This window comes from Excalfactoria chinensis, chromosome 24 (genome assembly GCF_039878825.1).
Source record: "Excalfactoria chinensis isolate bCotChi1 chromosome 24, bCotChi1.hap2, whole genome shotgun sequence".
NCBI classification, from domain to species: Eukaryota; Metazoa; Chordata; class Aves; order Galliformes; family Phasianidae; genus Excalfactoria; species Excalfactoria chinensis.
Window position 1 is genome coordinate 606487 of NC_092848.1, and position 18356 is coordinate 624842.

Sequence of the window (18356 nt, forward strand, 5' to 3'; positions counted from 1 at the left end):
GGGCACTCGGCTCCTCTGGGACGCAGCAACAAACCCTCCATCACTTCTCTCCTCAGTCCTGGGAGGGAATACATTCTTTCATTCTTTTTTGTAGGTCCTCCCAGATTAATGAAGTGTTTGCACAGCGAGGAGCAGCACAGAGCTGCAGATCTGCTCTGTCAGGGCTGGGTAATCCTCTCCTGGTGAAGGGGCTGGAGCTGGGCTTGGCTCTGCACTGACTCAGCTGACCCATCAGCAGCATCTGTCATGTCCTGACGCACAAGTCCCAGCTTAGCCCCTGGAAATCCAGCTCTGTAGTGTTTGACAGCGGTCTGACTGTGACATGAAGAACTGACAGCAAATAAAAGCCAGTCCTGAGAAGTACAGATCAGCAAAGACATGGAGGGGAGGGCAGGACGGGGCTGAGCAGGACCCTGATACAGCTGATGGTGGTTTTGCTGGTTTGTGTGTATGTGTTTCTTACATTCTAACTGGAATCTGATCTTGCCTACTGCAGGATCACTCCATCCATCACTCCTGCACACCTCTGCACACTGACATGACAGGGGGCTTAAAGAGACTTCTTTGTCTTTGGGAGAGTTTGCCCCAACTTGTCCCTGAGATTCTGCCTCTCACAGATACGCACATTTGGCAGCTGCACACAGCTATTAATCTGCCCCAAAGCAAAACTGAAGTGCTATGGCAAAGGTCCAAGCTCTGTTTGAAACATGTTTCCACAGCTATGAAATATCCTGCCTTTGCCAGTCAGCTGCAGTACGAGTGGACAGGGCACCCAGGCTGCAGCTCGCTGCTACAATTTTGGTGCTTATTGCCTCCCAGTGCTTCCTCCCAGCTCCCCACACACAAAGGCTGCTCTCTGCTGTGAGGTGGTGCCTGGGGCACAACCACACCTCAGAAACCCCCCCTCTCTGCCTCCCATGTCCTCACCCCTTGTCACAGCACAAACCGCACCCCTCCTTCACCCGAGCTGCCACCCGATGGGCAGAGAGCTGTTCTGCCTGCTAAATCCACTCTTGCCACACTCCTCACACAGCCATTGTCCCCACTGACACACCCTGAGCACTGAGCAACCAGGTCACGCTGCTGGGCATCCCCCAGCTGCAGTTCGTCATGAGCTCCCAGTGCGGTCAGAAGTTGGGTTACTGATGAACGGCCTCCCAGTGCCACTCACCAACGGTCAGAACTGAAATGCACTGCATTGGAGACTCGCTTTCCATGCAAGATGAAGGACACGTGGCTCCCAAACCTTTCAGTCATTACCTACTCCGCAGTGCAGATCTCTGCTGCACACATCAGTCCCACGCTGAACACTTCCATCCAAAGCTCTGCTGGTTCGGGTTTGCCAGAAGCAACAGGAGCTTCATCCTCCCATGTTCTTCCTTCAATGGAATGACTCCACTCTCCTGCTGCCCTTCTCACCCATTGCACAAGCCTTAGTAAATGAATTAAACGTGCCCGTCTCCCAGAGGAGATGCTGCCCGTTCCTCATGCAGAGCTGCGGTTGTGTCCTTTTTGTAACAGAAATTCAGATGCCAACATTTAAATACAAATTCTGAGCAAAGAACGGGAATAAAAACACAGAAAATTGAATTCCAGATTTGCACTGGGAAAAAGAATATAGAGAGAAAGAACAAGAAATGGCGACACGAGTATTTCTGTGTGACCTGCACTTCTCCATTGAAAGCTGGATGTTTCTTAAATGAAACTTCACCTGGGGAAAAGCAATGTTTCTGCACACAGCTGCCTGCTGTGAATGGGTAGATGGGCGCGGTTCAACCTGCTTTGTTTTTCCTTTCTGGATTGTCAGAAGAGTAAAGCCCGGGCTCAGAACTATAGCCCCAAGAAAAACACAATCTGAATCATCCCCTTAGTTTAATTAAAAGAAAAAACCCAAGCCTTAGCCCCTGAGATGTGCAGCCAGCTCCGTGTGTAAGGAATGTCATCATAATTGGCCTCACCCTGAGGGAGGAGAATCTTTGGAGGGAGGGTTGCAGCTTGGGTTTGTCTCCTAACACCCTATCTGGTGGCTATAAAAGAAGCACCAGGGCACCGAAGGCACACGCTTTCCTGCTCTGCACTTTGCTGAGTACCCAACTCCTCCTGTGCTGCAGCCATGACGACTTACACCGTGCAGAACTCCTTTGCTAGCGGTGCTGGGGGCTTTGGGGGTGCTGGCAGCGGCAGCTCCCGCATCTCCTCGGTGCGGGTCGGGGGCTCCTACCGCGCCCCGAGCATCCACGGGGGCTCTGGGGGCCGGGGAGTCTCCGTCTCCAGGTACGTCTCCTCCGTAGGAGGTGGCTTTGGGGGTGGATCCTGCGCCGGGTTTGGCAGCGGTTACGGAGGAGGCTACGGCGGCTTTGGTGGAGGTGCAGTCTGCGGCTTGGGTGGAGGAGCTGGCTTTGGTGGAGGCTTTGATGCTAGCTGTGCCTTTGGTGGAGGTGATGGCCTCCTTTCTGGCAATGAAAAGATTACGATGCAGAATCTGAACGACCGCCTGGCCACGTACCTGCAGAAGGTACGAGCTCTGGAGGATGCAAATGCAGAGTTAGAAGTCAAAATCCGAGACTGGTACCAGAAGGAAGCTCCCACCAGCCCAGCCCGAGACTACAGCAACTACTACAAGATAATTGAAGATCTCCGAGAGAAGGTATGACGTTCACAAGTAGGGGAGTTAGAAGGATGCACTGGAGTTGTGGAACTGCAATGTTCACATCTCTGAAATCAAGAGAAACAATTAGAAAATCGATCTGGAATTCTCCAAACTAAAGCTCCCTGTGGTTCTGAGCATAACCACCATTCTAATTCTTAATTTAAAAAGCAATTGTTGCGTCCTGACAATGAGATGCTTTTTGCATTAAAAACAGTTGTAGAAGTTAACAACAGGGCAAGATGTGCTCAGATCACAGAATTCAGTGCTTTTTTCCTGTTTCTCTGACTGTCAGATCCTCGCAGCCACTATCGACAATTCCAGAGTTGTTCTGGAGATCGACAACGCCAGGCTGGCTGCAGATGACTTCAGACTGAAGTAAGTTTCCCTGGAACACATCTGTCCTCTCTCTCCTTTTCTCATTCTCAGAACAGCTTTCTGAGGTGCACTATCACCTCCTATCCAGAAAATAAAGTTCTTCAGCCACTGAAAGACGTATTTCCAAATTAGAGATGCTTTTCATCAATGACTTCTAATGAAAAAGCTCTGGCCAAACAAAAAATGACGTGATGAAGGGTCAGAACACAGTAACCAGATTACTGGGCTGCTTATGGATACAAATAAATCACGTCTCAGTTTTTTAGTGATGCTCTTAACTATTGTAATAGCCTGAATCACGGGCAAAAAGACACTAGGAATAGTTTGGGGTTTTTGACTTAAGGCTCCACCGCATACAAACTGGTGCATCTGCCAACGCTTGTTTCTCTGTAACACTGCAGGTATGAGAACGAGCTGTACCTGCGCCAGAGCGTCGAGTCTGACATCAACGGGCTGCGCAGGGTGCTGGATGAGCTGACCCTGGCCAGGGCCGACCTGGAGATGCAGATCGAGAGCCTGAAGGAGGAGCTGGCCTACCTGAAGAAGAACCACGAGGAGGTGAGCGTTGTCTGAGCCACGAGTTGCAGAGTCTCATGTGACAGGTGACATAAAAGCTCCACGTAAGTCGTGTATGTGAGAGCACACAGGGAGCAGAAAAGCGCACACATGGAGAGATACAATTTGAGAGAAGTTTTTATGCATCCCACCTGTGATGTGTAATAATTCAAGTGCCACACAGCACTGCATGGACTGCTGCTGGCAGAACGCATGGCAGAATACAGAGCATAATCCCCTTTGTGTCCCCCACCTCTTGCCCACGCAGGAAATGAAGGAGTACTCCAATCAGCTCAGTGGAACAGTCAACGTGGAAATGGACGCTGCTCCTGGCATCGACCTGACCAAGATCCTCTCGGAGATGAGGGAGCAGTACGAGGCTCTGGCTGAGAAGAACCGTAGGGATGCTGAGGCGTGGTTCCTCACTCAGGTCTGGTTATGTCAGCAGACAGCGAAGTGGGGCACTGCCTCATCACTGCTGCTGCAGCAGAAGGGGTAAGCTTAACATTTATTTGCATTTTCCTTTCAGACTGATGAGCTGAACCGTGAAGTTGCCACCCACACTGAGCAGATACAGACCAGCAAATCGGAGATCACGGAACTGAGACGCACGGTGCAGAGCCTGGAGATCGAGCTGCAGTCACAGCTGAGCATGGTATGGAGCTGTGCCTGGCACGCCGCAAGCCACTGCCAGAAGCCTCCCCTGCCCCCTCCCCCTCCTTGCTTCCCCTTAGGTTCCATCTGTGGGATGGATCTCTGTGACAACCCGTTCTAATGTCTTCCTGCATTAGAAAGCTGGACTGGAAGCCAACCTGCGAGATACAGAAGGACGATACTGCGCACAGCTGGCACAAATCCAGAACCTCATCACCAGCGTTGAGGAACAACTGAGTGAAATCAGATGCGACATGGAGCGCCAGAACCAGGAGTACAGGATGCTCATGGACATCAAGAGCCGCCTGGAGCAGGAGATCGCCACGTACCGCCAGCTGCTGGAGACCCAGGACTCTCAGTACGTTACTATATACAAATCCGGTGATGGATAGATAAGGTTAATAACAGGGCACGTTGTAAAGCAGTAATTTGTGGTTGTTAGGCTGACTCCAGATTACTAAATTACACTGATTGCATAGACAGCCCGCTGAGCGCTGGCAACACGGATGCTCGGCAACATCCCGGGAGCTGCTATCAGTCAAACTACATCTGCAGATCAGTTGTGCTGATAATTTGAAACTATAAATGCAAGCATGTTGACTACAGTGTACTACAGAAGGCACCAGGCCCCACACATGTCTCACGTAATCCTCTTGCTGGGCTGGAATCACTGCCTTCAGCCTAACAAACCACTCACAAGTTTGCTCCCAGGATTTCTTTCTCTTGCTTTTCTGCACAAAGGTGAAAATATTTATCATCACACACCCAGAATCTAATAGGAATGTGTATAGACCACAACTGACTTTAGTTAAGTCTAACATTTACTGCCCCTTTTTTGTACTGATCTACACAAGGAATTACTTTTGATTTCTGAGAGGGAATCAGCCCCTTATGTTGCTTCTAGATTATGACATTTTGAGAAGGGAGATACATGGAAACAAATCAGGACTAAGAAGTGGCCTCATTGATGGCCACGTTTTCTATAGAGTATATAGCAGTGCCCTTCAGATCCCTGACATGAGCACAGGTAACAGTGAGTAAGGGCCAACTGTGAGGTCTCAGCTATTCCTAACTGTGTCAGTGGACAAACTCAGTGCTGGTCATTGACCAAACTTCTCTTCTTTCCTGCAGGATGCCAGGAGTGAACCCTAAGGATGGTAAGTAAAAAATGTGACTTATCCTTAAGTGGAAAAGAGTTCAAGCAATAGAATAAAATACGCTTTTTTTGCTTGGTATTTCTTCTCAGTGACACAGATTGTTTTCTCTCTGCAATGACACCTTCTTTCCCATTGGGAGAGGAAAGCACAACACTTTATCTTATTTTCTGTGCACTTTTGACCCAGTAGCTTGTAAAATGATTGCACTGACTGCTCATGTGGCTCTAAAACATGGCAATCTCACAGAGATTCCTCACTTCCTCCGCTGATTCATACAGCCTGAGAGAGAGACCCAAATCTGCCATGCAGTGTGCGCTCTGTTTGTATCTTTACCTCTCCTGTTTCATAACCAGGAAGATTTCCTGGATGTGGACCAGCAGGAAGAGAAGATGAGGTGCAGAGGCAGCTTCCCCTCTGCTATGTGGGAAAAAAACCTTGCCAGGAAATGAACAAACAAAGAAACATTGTGTGGCTCTTCTGTATGTTGGCAGGGTGCCTTTTCCCATAAGGTTAATGATCTTTTTTTCTTCTGCCACAGCAAGTGGTGCTGGAAGAGTCCGTGGGGGCACAGAAGATGAGGGAAGGTCTTCCACCGGTCGTGAAAGGAGATTCTAATAAAGAAATACCGAGTCCTCTCTTGCTGTGATACCACCTGCACTGGACCAGCTATAAGAAGGGCAGCACAACCACTGACTAATGCTTACAGAAATGTGTTGTTACTTTTGCTAAATCACAAGAATGTAACCCAAAAAGTGTGCACCAGCTTCATGTCTTTCCTTAGTTTTGCTCTCCCTTTTTACGCAATCATTTGGCTCTATCGGTCAGAGGTCTGCTCGTTTCTGTACGGTATCCTTAGGAAAGTCCCTACACAATAAAGTTTCTCTCCTGCTTCTGCAAATGCATTCAGTCTGATGTTGTTTCTCTGCAGTCAGTGCAGCACTGCCATCCGTGCAGCCATCTGCTCACCTTACCCAGCACTTCCTGCAACCCAAACACGCTGTCTGATATGTAGGTACCTCCGTGCATAACAACACAACCTGAAGAGCCATTAGAAAGGCAGTGATAAAAGGACAGACATGAAGTGCCATTGGGTTCTCCCAGGAAACAGAAGTTAATATGAAAAAAGATCACACAAAACACCCCTAAGCTCTGAATTCAACAGGCACAACTTCTGGAATACAGATTTTGTTCTTGCCTGCCAAACAGCTCAAGTTCTTCCAGTCAAAGCACACCCTGAGGACACACAGCATCACACTTCAGAAAGAAGTAATACTGATTCCCACAGACTCCATCTCCACCAGCAGCCATGAAACTCCACTGGAAGACAGAATGGCATTAATTGCTGCTGATAGAGGACACATTTGGGGCCGTTATGCCCTAGTAGTATATAAGAATACTGCTAATAGCAGTAACTAACATATTGCCCTGGCATTAAACGGTCACTTCCTCAGTCGGTGTAAATGAAACTGTTCCGATTTACGCTTTGCCACACGCTGTTTTGTCACACGCTGTTTACCTCCCATCGGGGCTGTCACAACACTCCGCGCATCCACAGCAACAGCGCTCCCAACAGCGCTCCCAGCAGCACCGCCCTGCAGCAGCTCCGCGGCTCGGGGAGCACAGCAACCTCATCCCACGGTGCCACCTGCTGACGGCCTCTTGTTTTCTTACTCTGCCCATTGCTTTCATTCCGTGCTGCGCGGATTGCACGGCCGGCTGAAAACCAGCTCCATAAGGAACAGCCGCAGAACTGTGCCGGGTCCTGAATGAAGATTTCTGGTGTTTCCCACGGATCCTTCACGCGTGTGCTTGAGGAAAACCGGGAGATGTCTTTTCCAACTTAAAAAAGCTCAGTTTCTGAGGAGACGTTCCTGGTGTGCCGTCACCTTGTCCTGTGTCAGCTGCCACCTGTGGGAGAGGTCTGTGCCATGCAGGGGCTGGGTGCTGTAGGGTCCCTGCCGGCCCACACCTTGCTCAGGGATGGATCCCTCCATCATATTTCACAGAACATAATCTTGATGAACTGCAGGACTAGAAAACTCCGTGTGAATTTAAGCTTTGTGGAGATGATCTGAACAGCAGGAGATCATTGGTTCCATCCTACTTGCATGTTTTACTACAGTTAGCTCTGCATTTCTGCCTGGCGCTTCAAGCCCCTGTTACTCTCAAGCTGCAGTGCTGACAGCGAAGTGTTGGTACCAACAGCAGGTGACAGCTGTAGCTGTTATGAGAATATTCTTAGCATTTCTATACCATCAAGTGTACGAGAAATAGGAAAGAACGCGGAGCATCAGCAGCTGAGGCGCAAAGCAGCCCCGAACCACCAGGCGGAGCCCGATCCCTGCCCAGCTCCGGCTCCTCGGCCCCGCAGAGCCCGGCGAAGCGCGGCGCTTCTTCAGCGCTGCCGAACTTCAATTTAAACCAACACGGAATAAAGAAGGATTCTGCAGGCTTCCCCCAGGCCACTACAATCCCGTAGCACCTCTCCAGCCGTGCTGTCCGGGATGCAGACCGCTGTACGGCCACAGATCCCCCGCTGCTTCCCGGCCACCCCCCGCCGCAGCTTTTGGAGCATTAAAACAAACCGCTGCGTATTTTCTACAGCTACAAATATCTTTATAGTATTCACATGAGCAACGAGAATACATTCCTGCTTTATTATCTGTTTCAACAAGACCGCTGAAATTGAAATCTGACTGCAGATCGAATCATGAGTAAAACGAGTAGGAAAGATAGCGAAGGGTCCGATCCTGGTGTTTATCGGTGGGAAATGGGCTCAGCTGCAGCTGCGGGACGGAGCTGGGTTAACTCCCTGTTAAGCCTCACGCCTCACGCAGGCTGGAGCTGCTGGGTGCATCCTGACAGCCCCGCAGGACACGCTGTGCCTCAGGGCTCAGTGCCGCAGTTCGGAAGCTGAGATTTCCGGCAGCAGCGAAGCGTCCCGGCAGAGCAGCCCCTGCCCTCCCCCTGCCCGTGTCCTGTGACGGATGACTTCTCCCCCTGCGAACACGAGAACACAATGCATTCACCGCTGGGTTTTAGTCAACAGTCCGAGGCCGAGCCGATCCGGTTCCACACCTACTGCCTTTAGCCACACCTCACAATTATAATATGAAAAGCGAAGAAAAAAAAGAAAGAAAACAAGCAAAAGGAATCTGGTGTGTGGCTGCGATTCCAAATAATAACAACAGTGTGTGCAGGCTCATAAATGCTTCAGAATTGACCAAGAGGAAGCACGTTTCATGATGACACAATCTCGCTGTAGTCATTCATCGCAGGGAACTCCCACAGGAAAAGGCATAAAGCTGCTCAGGGAAGGCTAAGGAGCTGCTCAGTGCGAGTCAGTCAAACATTGGCTCAGATCCGTAACGGAGCTAAACATGAGTACCAGCCAAGGCCCTTTCCAGTTTTATTCTGGGTCCCTCAGGGGTAGTGCAGGGTGTGGTTTGGCCCAGCAAGGAACTTCTTACCGACCTCCAAGTGCAGACGGTGCCAGCGGCACACAGACCTCTTTCTCCTCCACCAGACCCCTCTGTCTGGCTGCCGGAGGAGGGGCATCCTGGGGATGCTTCGGCGAGCACCACTGGGAAAGCATCTTCCTGGGTGGGAATGAGAAACAGACTATGCAAAACCTGAATGACCGTTTGGCTGCCTACCTGGACAAGGTCCGCTCCTTAGAAGCAGCCAACGCTCAGCTGGAAAGCTGCATCCTAGAGTGGCACAGGACAAAGTCCCATGGAAAGAGGCATGACTTCAACCAGTACGAGCAAAACGTCACTGACATGCAAAGACAGGTAAGTCAGAGCTATAAGCAACTATGCCATTCTGTGCTCCTCTAAGGGATCTGGCTCCTCATTTATGCTGATGGCTTTCCTTTAAAGAAAATTAAGAATAACACTGCTAATGTTAGAAATACAAATGGAAGTGGTTACAGGAGCTGGGCGTTCTCTGCCTCCACAAGGAGGAAAGTGTGGGGAATAAGAAAGGCTGGAAGGGCAACGAGGGGCTCCTGCGCAGGCTGATAGCATAAAGGCACTTGTCTGCTGCCAGGTGCTCATTGCTGTACATGAAACTGTGGTTTGAGAACCACGTCTGGCGGAACACGATCCTTCTGACTGCACACGTAGCCGAGCAAATTAAAAAGCAGGCAGCCTGAAGTGAGCGCCTTCTTTCATGCGCACCGTCCTTCCACGTCCTGCTGCCTTTCATTGCTTCGATTCCTGTGGCAGCAGACAATGAAAGTACAGAACTTTTGGGTCCAATGAGCTTATGTAATCAGATGGAAAAATACTTCATTGTAATTAAGGAAATAGCAGTGACAAATTCCTTGTGGATGTTTTCACTATAATTAAAAGAAGAAATTCTGGTTCTTGCCAGTTGTTAATATTAATGTTCAACAGTAACTCCTTCAGTCTCCCAAACTCACGTGTCTTCAAATTTAACCATAATATTAATCTGTATTCATAATGAACATACTTAGCACTGTAACCATCTCTGTGACTAATCGCCGTAATTAACTGCACAGCCACACAGGGCAGAAAGCAGAGCCATCCCAACTGCCCTGCTGTTGTTTTCGCCCCCTTTTTGCTCACTTCACATTCTCAGCACCCCAAGAACTGGTTTTCCAGAGGCCCTGAGATCAGCGCTGTCCCTCAGCCCTGTGGATGGAGCTCAGGGCTTGATAAACGCCGAGCTGGCTGTTATGCATTGCCGGCAGGCAGGAGATGAGGCGCTCCGACCACAGGCAACATGTCAGAGAGCCAGGATTGTCATCACCTATTTCTAGTTTCAGGATAAAGGAACGTCGTCGGCCTCCATACCCGTCACATAAATGCTCTTTTTTAACTGATCCAGAGATGAAGACTTCATGCTTTTCATCAGGAATACCAATGCTTTCATGCAGATTTGAAATGAACAAATTGAAACAGCTTAGAAAGATGATATGGCTGAAAGCTCCGTGCTGACTGTGGCGAAGCCCTCACTTCCAAATGGGCTGCACCCAAAGCGTTACTGCTAATGCACTACACAGAGTGCTGTCAGCCCGATGGCCCCGCTGCTGGGCAGGCACTGCTGGTAAAGGATTATTTACAGGTGATAATTCAGTGATTTCACACAGGATTGTCACTTTATCAATTATTGCAGTTACCACAATGCCAGCACCATGGGTGAAACTTTACATTTAATTATTAATCATCATTACATTAATTACCCACAAATTAAAATGGCGAGATGAATGCAGCAACTAAAGAGATTTTTAGACACGATTTAGGAACTTCTGTCCAATAACCCAGATGCCCACGATGTAGTGGCTACCTCAGCTTGGAGGCATGGAGTCCCCTGGGTGGATGCACTGCACTGTGCTGTGCCCAGCTACACGAGCAGGACAAAAGATGTGGGGGAGCAGCAGTAAATGTTTGACACTTGAGGACAATTTTCCTTCTTCCTGGTGTCCCTGTGATTCATGGAGGTGTGGGAAGTGCTGCTTACAAGTGTTGGGAGCTCTCTGATCACAGAATGGTTTCTCCCATTTCACTTCATTTTGGTGCGGCAGCATTGAGCAGCTGCAGCCACAATTCTCTTTCCTATTTGTTAGAACAGGACACGATGCCCCAACGTTCCTGCTGCTAATTATGTACAAGGTTCTAGAGTACTTCCAAAGATTCAGAGTGCCATACTGCACCTCCCGTACTTGGATTTAGAGCTCAAAGCTGCCTCATGTGTACATTGAATGATGCAGTGCACCTTCTGTATGTATGTAAATGAATCAGGAAATTAAACTCCTATTCATTTGCTCTCCTGACCCCGGGACTTCTCCTGTTCATACGTTTGACACAAGCAGAGGGCATCCATAAGGAAGCACAGGTTATTCGCTGTTAGCATACAGCAATGTTGACCCCGCGGTTGGATTCTCTGTTTTGCAGATTGAGGATGGGAAGGTCACCAACGCCAGCATCCTCCTGCAAATCGACAACGCCAACATGGCGTCCGAAGACTTCAGGCTCAAGTAAGTGCTGCTTTCGTTTCCTCGTTCAGTCTGACAGAGGATTAAGCTGAATCCTTCTTCCTGACAGTCCATCAGGACGTTGATTTGACGGCAGATTTCTGGTGGATAAACAGAAGCAATGCAGAACAAAAGTAATTTAAAAAAAGGGTGAAAAACATTCAAATGATTGCTGAACTCGAGTCACCCTGTTTATGATACTTTGTTCAGGTCCTGAAGAGCAGGTTTTACAGCAGACACTTGATACTGGTGACAAATGGCATTTACACTGTCATCCGACAGCACCAATTAACTCTGTTCTGCACCACACGCTTCCTTAATCCAGCCCAAATCTACTTCCTGCAGTTATCACCTCTCCCACCCAGAGCTGCAAGAAAGACCTGTCCTTCAGCATCCTCTGCTTTGGATTCTTTGTCCTTCAGCATCATCTGCTTCGGATTCTTACTTCTGTCCCAGTCATAGCTCCAGTGCTTCCCAGGCTCTCAGTGACGTTTGCTTGGTCAGTCCACTGTTGAAAGAGTTCTCAGACCATCTAAAAAGCCAAAGTGCTTGGACTGAGAAGTCAAAATGCTTTGACTTTCGGGCAGATCTTGGCACAGGAAAGGAGTTCACATTTCTGTTAATCAGACTGCTTAGGAATCACGCAGATGTCTGCTCTTACTTTTAACAGATGATGGTCAGCTATTTACACATCTCAGCTCTTGGTAATACTGGAACAAACACAAAGGCACACTGCATGCCTTAGGCTGCCTTGCTTCTCTTTATCATTCAGCAGTGTCATGGAAAGGCAATGGTGGAACTACATTGAGGAGCTGCAATGAATAGAGTAAATCTGAGGGGCTGAGTGTACAGACACCAACACAGCCCACACAGATGGGAGTAAAGGGGCAGATTCTCTCCTAGTGCTCCAGGTGTCCAAAGAAAGATATAGCAGAGTCCTTCTGACTTTGGTTCACTAAAGATGTCAAACTGTGAGGGGTCAGAGAGCGATGTTAGTAACTGGCTTCGTTCCTGTTCTTTGAGGGGCTGAAAACTGACCATTCAAAAAAGCACAGCAATAATTGCAAATACTGTTTCTTTGCTATGAGCTGTATGAGAGGCTAGAAGCAGTCCATTGTCAATGAGCAGGCTTTGCCTTCTTTCTCCTGACCAAGGTACGAAGCAGAGAAGACTCGGAGGCAGGGAGTGCAGTGTGATCTTGAGAACCTGCGTAAGGAGCTCGATGGCCTGACCATTATTACAACAGATCTGGAAATGGAAATTGAAGGCTTGAGAGAAGAACACATCCTCAGGAGGAAAGACCACGAGGAGGTAGAAAAAGTTACTCTATCACATAAATCTGTGCTGCCGTGTAATTAACTTGGAGTAAGATCCATAATCTATAAATGGGATTGATGATTCAGAACCCGGTTACGTTCCTAAAGAAGCCAGTGAGAGTCAGATGAAGCCTAAAGCTTGTGTACAACGCTACCATTCACACTGGGACCTCAGTAAGGATCGCAGCTTGCTGTGTTTTCTCCCAGGCTCTTTTCTAGTCAGCTACTCATTCGTCATACATAGCTAATAATGTACATGTTTGACATAAATGTTCTCAGAAATACGCACCCAGAGATGCTGTGCACAGGGAACATTACTGGTTGCTGTTCAGTTTGACTGATCACAGCTTTTCCCCTCACCTCTGGATATATCACTTCACAGAATCACAGAGGTTGAGGTTGGAAGGGACCACTCCAGGTCACCTAATCCCCTCCTGCTCAATCAGGGTGACCTGAGCAAAGCAGCTGCTGAATCCTCAGAGGATCAAAACTGAACACAGTGGTTACTGCAGTCGAGTAAGATGACTTATTCTTGCAAAATTCTAAGCACAATTAAACAGATAATAATCCGTGTCAGAAAAAATAGTGCTGCTCCGACTCCTTTCAGAGCTGTACCACAACAATATGTTATTCCCCCTCATATAACACCACTGTGCGCCAACATGCTGCTTTCATTTTGCTTGAACTAATGTTGTTTTCAGTTATTACCTAATGCAGAGCCAAACATCCTACTCAGTATCTGCGGATTGCAAAGGAGAGTACAAACACAAGGGTTACACAGCAGTAGGTGCAGCTTTCCTTGGCTGGCTCCCCCGTAGCCAAGGACATAAACTGAACAGCTATCCCAGACCAGTTCTTGGAATCGAGGCAACCAACAGAGCCATGGCTGTGTCCAGCTGATCTGCATTTCAGAGGCTGTGATGTCATGCCTGCAGTGCTACTTTGCTTCTGAAAATGGTACCTAGCACACAGGATTGTGCTACAGCATCGGAATGTTACCATACCTGCTCGACTTGTCCTGTAATTATGTTGTTTACAGAGTAATTATATGTTTTAATCCAATTACTCCTTTAACAATTACATAGAACTTTTACATTACTATCCTGTAAACTGAGTTATAGTTCCATAAATATTAACATTCCGGCTAAGAAATATGAAATTACTGTTAGATTTTCATGAAAAGTTTTATGTTCTTAACAGATAAGTAAAGCAAAAATGTTCCTGCTTCAGTGCACGCAGCTTCCAGAAGCTTTATTTGACCAGACCTTCCTACACGGTCTTTTCTTGGTTACTCTCACCCAGCTCTGCCATGGCAGCAGGTATCAGCCCCTGCTTTAAGTCATGTCACAGCATTACCCACACAAACCTCCCAGATGGTGAATATGTGTAACAGTTAACGTTAGCATGATGGAAAGGAGTATCTGGGGCATTGTGCGAGGACGGAACTGAAGATGAGACAAGTGTAGGTATGAGAACTTCCCTTCTCATGAACAAATTTCCCCGTTTCCTCTGCCTGTACCGACAGGACATGGAAGCAAACCGCTCATCGCAGGACTTCAAAGTCAATGTGAAAGTCAACGCTCCACCTCCTGAAGACCTCGCCAAGATTCTAGCAGAAATAAGAGAAGATTACGAAGCCATAATCGAAAAGAATCGTCAAAGCCTCGACAGTTGGTACAATGAACTGGTAACAGCCCTTTCCTGTTCATTCCAAACACCCCCACTGCTGCACTGACTGACCAGAACCACTGATCTTTTCTCTTGCCTTTGCTCCGCAGAGCACGGCCGTGTCCCTGGCAGCAGCCCCTAATCCAGAACAGATACAGAGCAGTGAGAACGAGATCAAGGATCTAACACGGACCTTACAGTCCCTGGACATCGAGCTGCAGGCACAGATGAGTAAGGTATCTATGGCAGACATCTCTGGCTGCCCTCGGTTGCATCATAAATTCTTAGGAACTGCCTTGGACCAATTCTCTAATAATGATTCTAATAATGAATCATGATTCCTCTGCATAAGTGTTCACATGAGCACAGTCTAACTTTTGTGATCTTCTGATCAGAGACCACATTTGCTGACATTTCTGTATGATATGCTACATGCATCGTAACCATAGAATTGCTATTATCTGCTCTGTCAGAAACACATGCTGGAAGACACCTTGGCTGACACTCGGAATTACTACGCTGCCGCGCTGCAAAACATGCAGCAGATCATCTCCAGATGTGAGGAAGAGCTAAGCCAGCTTCGCCACGACATCAGGCAGCAACACAACCAATACAGGGTTCTTCTCGGCATTAAAACACGCCTGGAGAAGGAAATCTCCACTTACCGCCTGCTGCTGGAAGGGAATGCGGACAGGTAGGGCCAAGCCACCCCGACTGGAACAGATGAGAAGTGTTTGTTTACACTTATCGGAGCTTGTGAGTTCCACGCTGCAGAGGGGCTGATCTTTTAATTTGATGGATCATAATACAAAGCTGGAGCCACTTGGGATGCAGAGAAACGTGTATCCACATGGTTTGGATTATCTAAATTAATACAATTATATATATATATATTTAATGATTTTTAGATTCTAGGTCAAGGAGAAGCCTGGAGACAAGTGCAGGCCGTGTGGGTCAGCCGTGTGTCACTACAAATACCAGCAATCAAAACCTCCATCGTGTGCCCCTGTGCTGAGGCACTGACGTCTTTCCCCATCTCTGTCTTGTCTGAATCTACATTCAGAAATGGCCGGGCCTCTCTGTCCTTTATTCTCCCATCTTATATACAGAGTAGATCTCATACCAGTACGAGGTCTTCTTAGAATTGGTGAGAAGGGAAGAATAACTTCTTAAAACCAGTACATTCATTGTTTTGTCTCTGCTTCTTCATCTTTGCAGGGTAACAAGAACGTGTGAATCAAAAGCTGAAGGTAAAAGTCCTTTATTTTGTTCTCTGTAGTGACTCCTAATTTTGTCATTTCCTATCAAATTGGACTCCATCTTCACCTTACGTGACAGAGCTGCACTGGGTTGCACTGCACTCAGCTCCCACACAGGCCACGTGTAAGGATAATTTCAGTGATTGATCAGGTTTGTGGAGGTCTGCACTTCACAGCTCATTCTGCTGCATCTCTCACAGCTGCTCCACAGACAGCCCTGCCAGTGAGACACGGCCAAAGCTCAGGCTCGAGACTAAAGCTTTCATGGCAGATGAGGAGGCATAAAGGCTCCATGTGGTGACTAAAACAGTCTGAGAGCATGAGAGCAAACAAAATCTGCATGTCTGGAAACTCCTCTTCTGGTATGAGCATGACCTGCGGACATGCAGGTGAATCTGCTCTGAAGTCAGATTTGCATTGGCTGCGATGCAGCTTTGCTATTCATTTGCCCCGACCTGGACAAGGCCCAGGGTGACTCTGTCAGTAAATTTCACAAAGAGCAATAATAAGTATTGACTTAAAGGGAAACATGTAAAGATAAATCAGTTGAGGTAGCCGGTAAATTACTGTAAATGAAGTTTCCCCAAAGTCTGGTATAATTAACCTTTCATTTTCTTCCAGAATATGCTGAACTGACCAATGGAAAGATCAAAGCGATTGTGCACGACAGCGTGAATGGGCACCTGGTGTCCTCCACCACCAACGAGATCCACCAGCAAGAGTGAAGGCAAACGTTCTGCTAGCTCCTCCATTCCCGCTGGGCTGCCATGCTGCAATTGCCAGCTGTGTGCTGCTCCTCAGTGTGCCGCCCCTACAGCGACCTGCAGCCTAACACTGCAGAGTGCCATGCAGAGCTAGGCAGAGCTGATGTTGTTAAAGAGCTTTTAGTCATCATAATGCTGGAGCCAAACCATTCAATGACAATGACTGTCTGAGCTGGTAATGTATGTATTAAGCACATCTCCCGAATCTCCATCTGTGGTTCATTTACTGCTCTGCAAATTAACTATAATTTAAAGTGAATAATCTCTGACTTCTCCTTGTCTCATGTCTCTTACCACATACCTCACTACTGCCAATAAACTCCTTTCCTTTACTTGTGCTGCTTATTGGAATTTCTGATTTGGCTTATTCTTAAACCTGCCCCTTCCCCAAACGGCAGTGCTACAGAAGGAGGCCCAAGGGACTCCTCACTGATGGAGCAGCATGGAGCTGGAAGGGTGCAGATACAACGAAACAGGTGGTGGAAGTTACACGTGACATTTATAAGCAGAACAGACAGATTTCCTTCTATACAGCTTCTGGTTGCTGCCATGCAAAGCAGTGCTGAAAAGTACACTTTGCATCCTCGAAACATTCAGTTATTCTTCAGTTTTAGAGAAATTTTCTTCAGCTATCTGTACACGTTTTCCTTCCAAGACTGTAAGCAATTTCCCATACATCTCACACATCCACAGTGACCTATTTAATTCAAAGCAATTTGCCTTCACATTGATGCTCGTTGTTTTGGTTGATGGATCCTGTAGCCATGACGGGCTGCTCAGCCAAACCCAGGCTCCATCCCCTTCCCCAGGCCAGCTCAGACCCGACCAGCAACATGAAAGTTTCCAGAGATACATAACACTAAAAGCTAAGCATGAGAAACAGCTGCGTTATTAGGTGTTATTAGGTGTCATTAGGACTGCAGACATTGAGACCCAGAAAGCAGAACTAAGAGAGACAAAGTGGAGCACCAAGAGTGTCTGTATGGATTTGCACTCCAAAGTCAACATCTACACATAAAACAGTAAGTTCTGGGCAGTCTCGTATTCGGGAGTGAAGCTGTCACAGCACTCTTTCATATCTCCTCATGACGGATTTACACAGGATCCTTATTACCAGCTTCCCTTTGAAACGTGGCTCACAAAAGAAAATTTCAAAGAAAATGCAGATCCAGAACAAACAAAGTCCACCTCTACAACAGCGCGAGTTCTCAGCAGCATGTTAGGACCAGTCCATGATCCCCCCCTGCCTTCCCCCCCCAACTCTCCACCCTTGTTGCACAAAGAGATCCCCAAAGCATCGGATGGATTACCTAATGGTTTCTTTAAATTGGGTAAAACTCGTAATACAGGACCGGTAACTCTTGGCTCACTAACAATGTCCTTCCTTCTGCTTACCAGATCCAACAAGCCAGATCTGGTGTTTGTAGCAGCTGGACAAAATGTGCCTGGGTGTTCCTGAACAGTTCCTCAAAGCTATACAGATCTATCACATTCACAAAGCGTATCAGCATTCCTGTGATACAGGTGCTTATAAATCTCCTGAGCAGTCCCTGAGCTCCAAAGCAAAGGAAAGGATCAGTTTTGCACTGGGTTTTGATTGTGCTAAGCTGCAAAGAAAGCAAACTGAATAGCTGTAGAGCAAGCAATACAGAACCAGCCTGTCCTTATTTCACACCTTGCGCAGCACTTCTAATAACTGAATTAAACCAATTAGTCCTCAAACATATACATATTAGTTACAGTCTACTAAATGAAAGCAGTTATTCTATGGCAAAAACAAAATGCTTATTCCTGGGCATTTCTCCTGACTTCAGAATGTGTGTGTCACTGATGATCCCTCTCATTGGAGCAGCTAACCACGCTGTGTCACTGGCCTTATGTTACCCTGTCGGTCATTCATTATTACTTCTGAAACTTTGTTCTGTACTCTAAATGATAAACCATGATTTCAGCACCC

General features: G+C 47.6%; 2 protein-coding genes across 2 annotated transcripts; both read left to right on the plus strand.

Moving 5' to 3' along the window:
* The first annotated feature begins 2056 nt into the window (after nt 1-2056).
* LOC140262250 (keratin, type I cytoskeletal 19-like) lies at nt 2057-6514 on the plus strand. Its single transcript, XM_072356480.1, has 8 exons — nt 2057-2647; nt 2943-3025; nt 3427-3583; nt 3849-4010; nt 4110-4235; nt 4372-4592; nt 5366-5391; nt 5930-6514. The coding sequence occupies exons 1-8, from the start codon at nt 2114-2116 to the stop codon at nt 6004-6006; spliced, it is 1386 nt and encodes a 461-aa protein (XP_072212581.1). The 5' UTR covers nt 2057-2113; the 3' UTR covers nt 6007-6514.
* A 2112-nt stretch (nt 6515-8626) lies between these two features.
* Nucleotides 8627-16747, plus strand: KRT23 (keratin 23). Its single transcript, XM_072356481.1, has 8 exons — nt 8627-9185; nt 11313-11395; nt 12547-12703; nt 14234-14395; nt 14487-14612; nt 14850-15070; nt 15595-15626; nt 16257-16747. Exons 1-8 carry the CDS (start codon nt 8772-8774, stop codon nt 16358-16360), a joined length of 1299 nt encoding a protein of 432 aa, XP_072212582.1. The 5' UTR covers nt 8627-8771; the 3' UTR covers nt 16361-16747.
* The last annotated feature ends 1609 nt before the right edge of the window (nt 16748-18356 follow it).

Bases quoted from the DNA above. Each gene is read 5' to 3' on its own strand.
- KRT23 (XM_072356481.1), top strand. From the start codon at position 8,772: ATGAGTACCAGCCAAGGCCCTTTCCAGTTTTATTCTGGGTCCCTCAGG. The intron at 11,396-12,546 runs GTAAGTGCTGCT...CTCCTGACCAAG, and splicing joins TCCGAAGACTTCAGGCTCAA to GTACGAAGCAGAGAAGACTC. The intron at 14,613-14,849 runs GTATCTATGGCA...CTGCTCTGTCAG, and splicing joins TGCAGGCACAGATGAGTAAG to AAACACATGCTGGAAGACAC.
- LOC140262250 (XM_072356480.1), top strand. From the start codon at position 2,114: ATGACGACTTACACCGTGCAGAACTCCTTTGCTAGCGGTGCTGGGGGC. The intron at 3,026-3,426 runs GTAAGTTTCCCT...GTAACACTGCAG, and splicing joins GCAGATGACTTCAGACTGAA to GTATGAGAACGAGCTGTACC. The intron at 5,392-5,929 runs GTAAGTAAAAAA...CTTCTGCCACAG, and splicing joins AGGAGTGAACCCTAAGGATG to CAAGTGGTGCTGGAAGAGTC.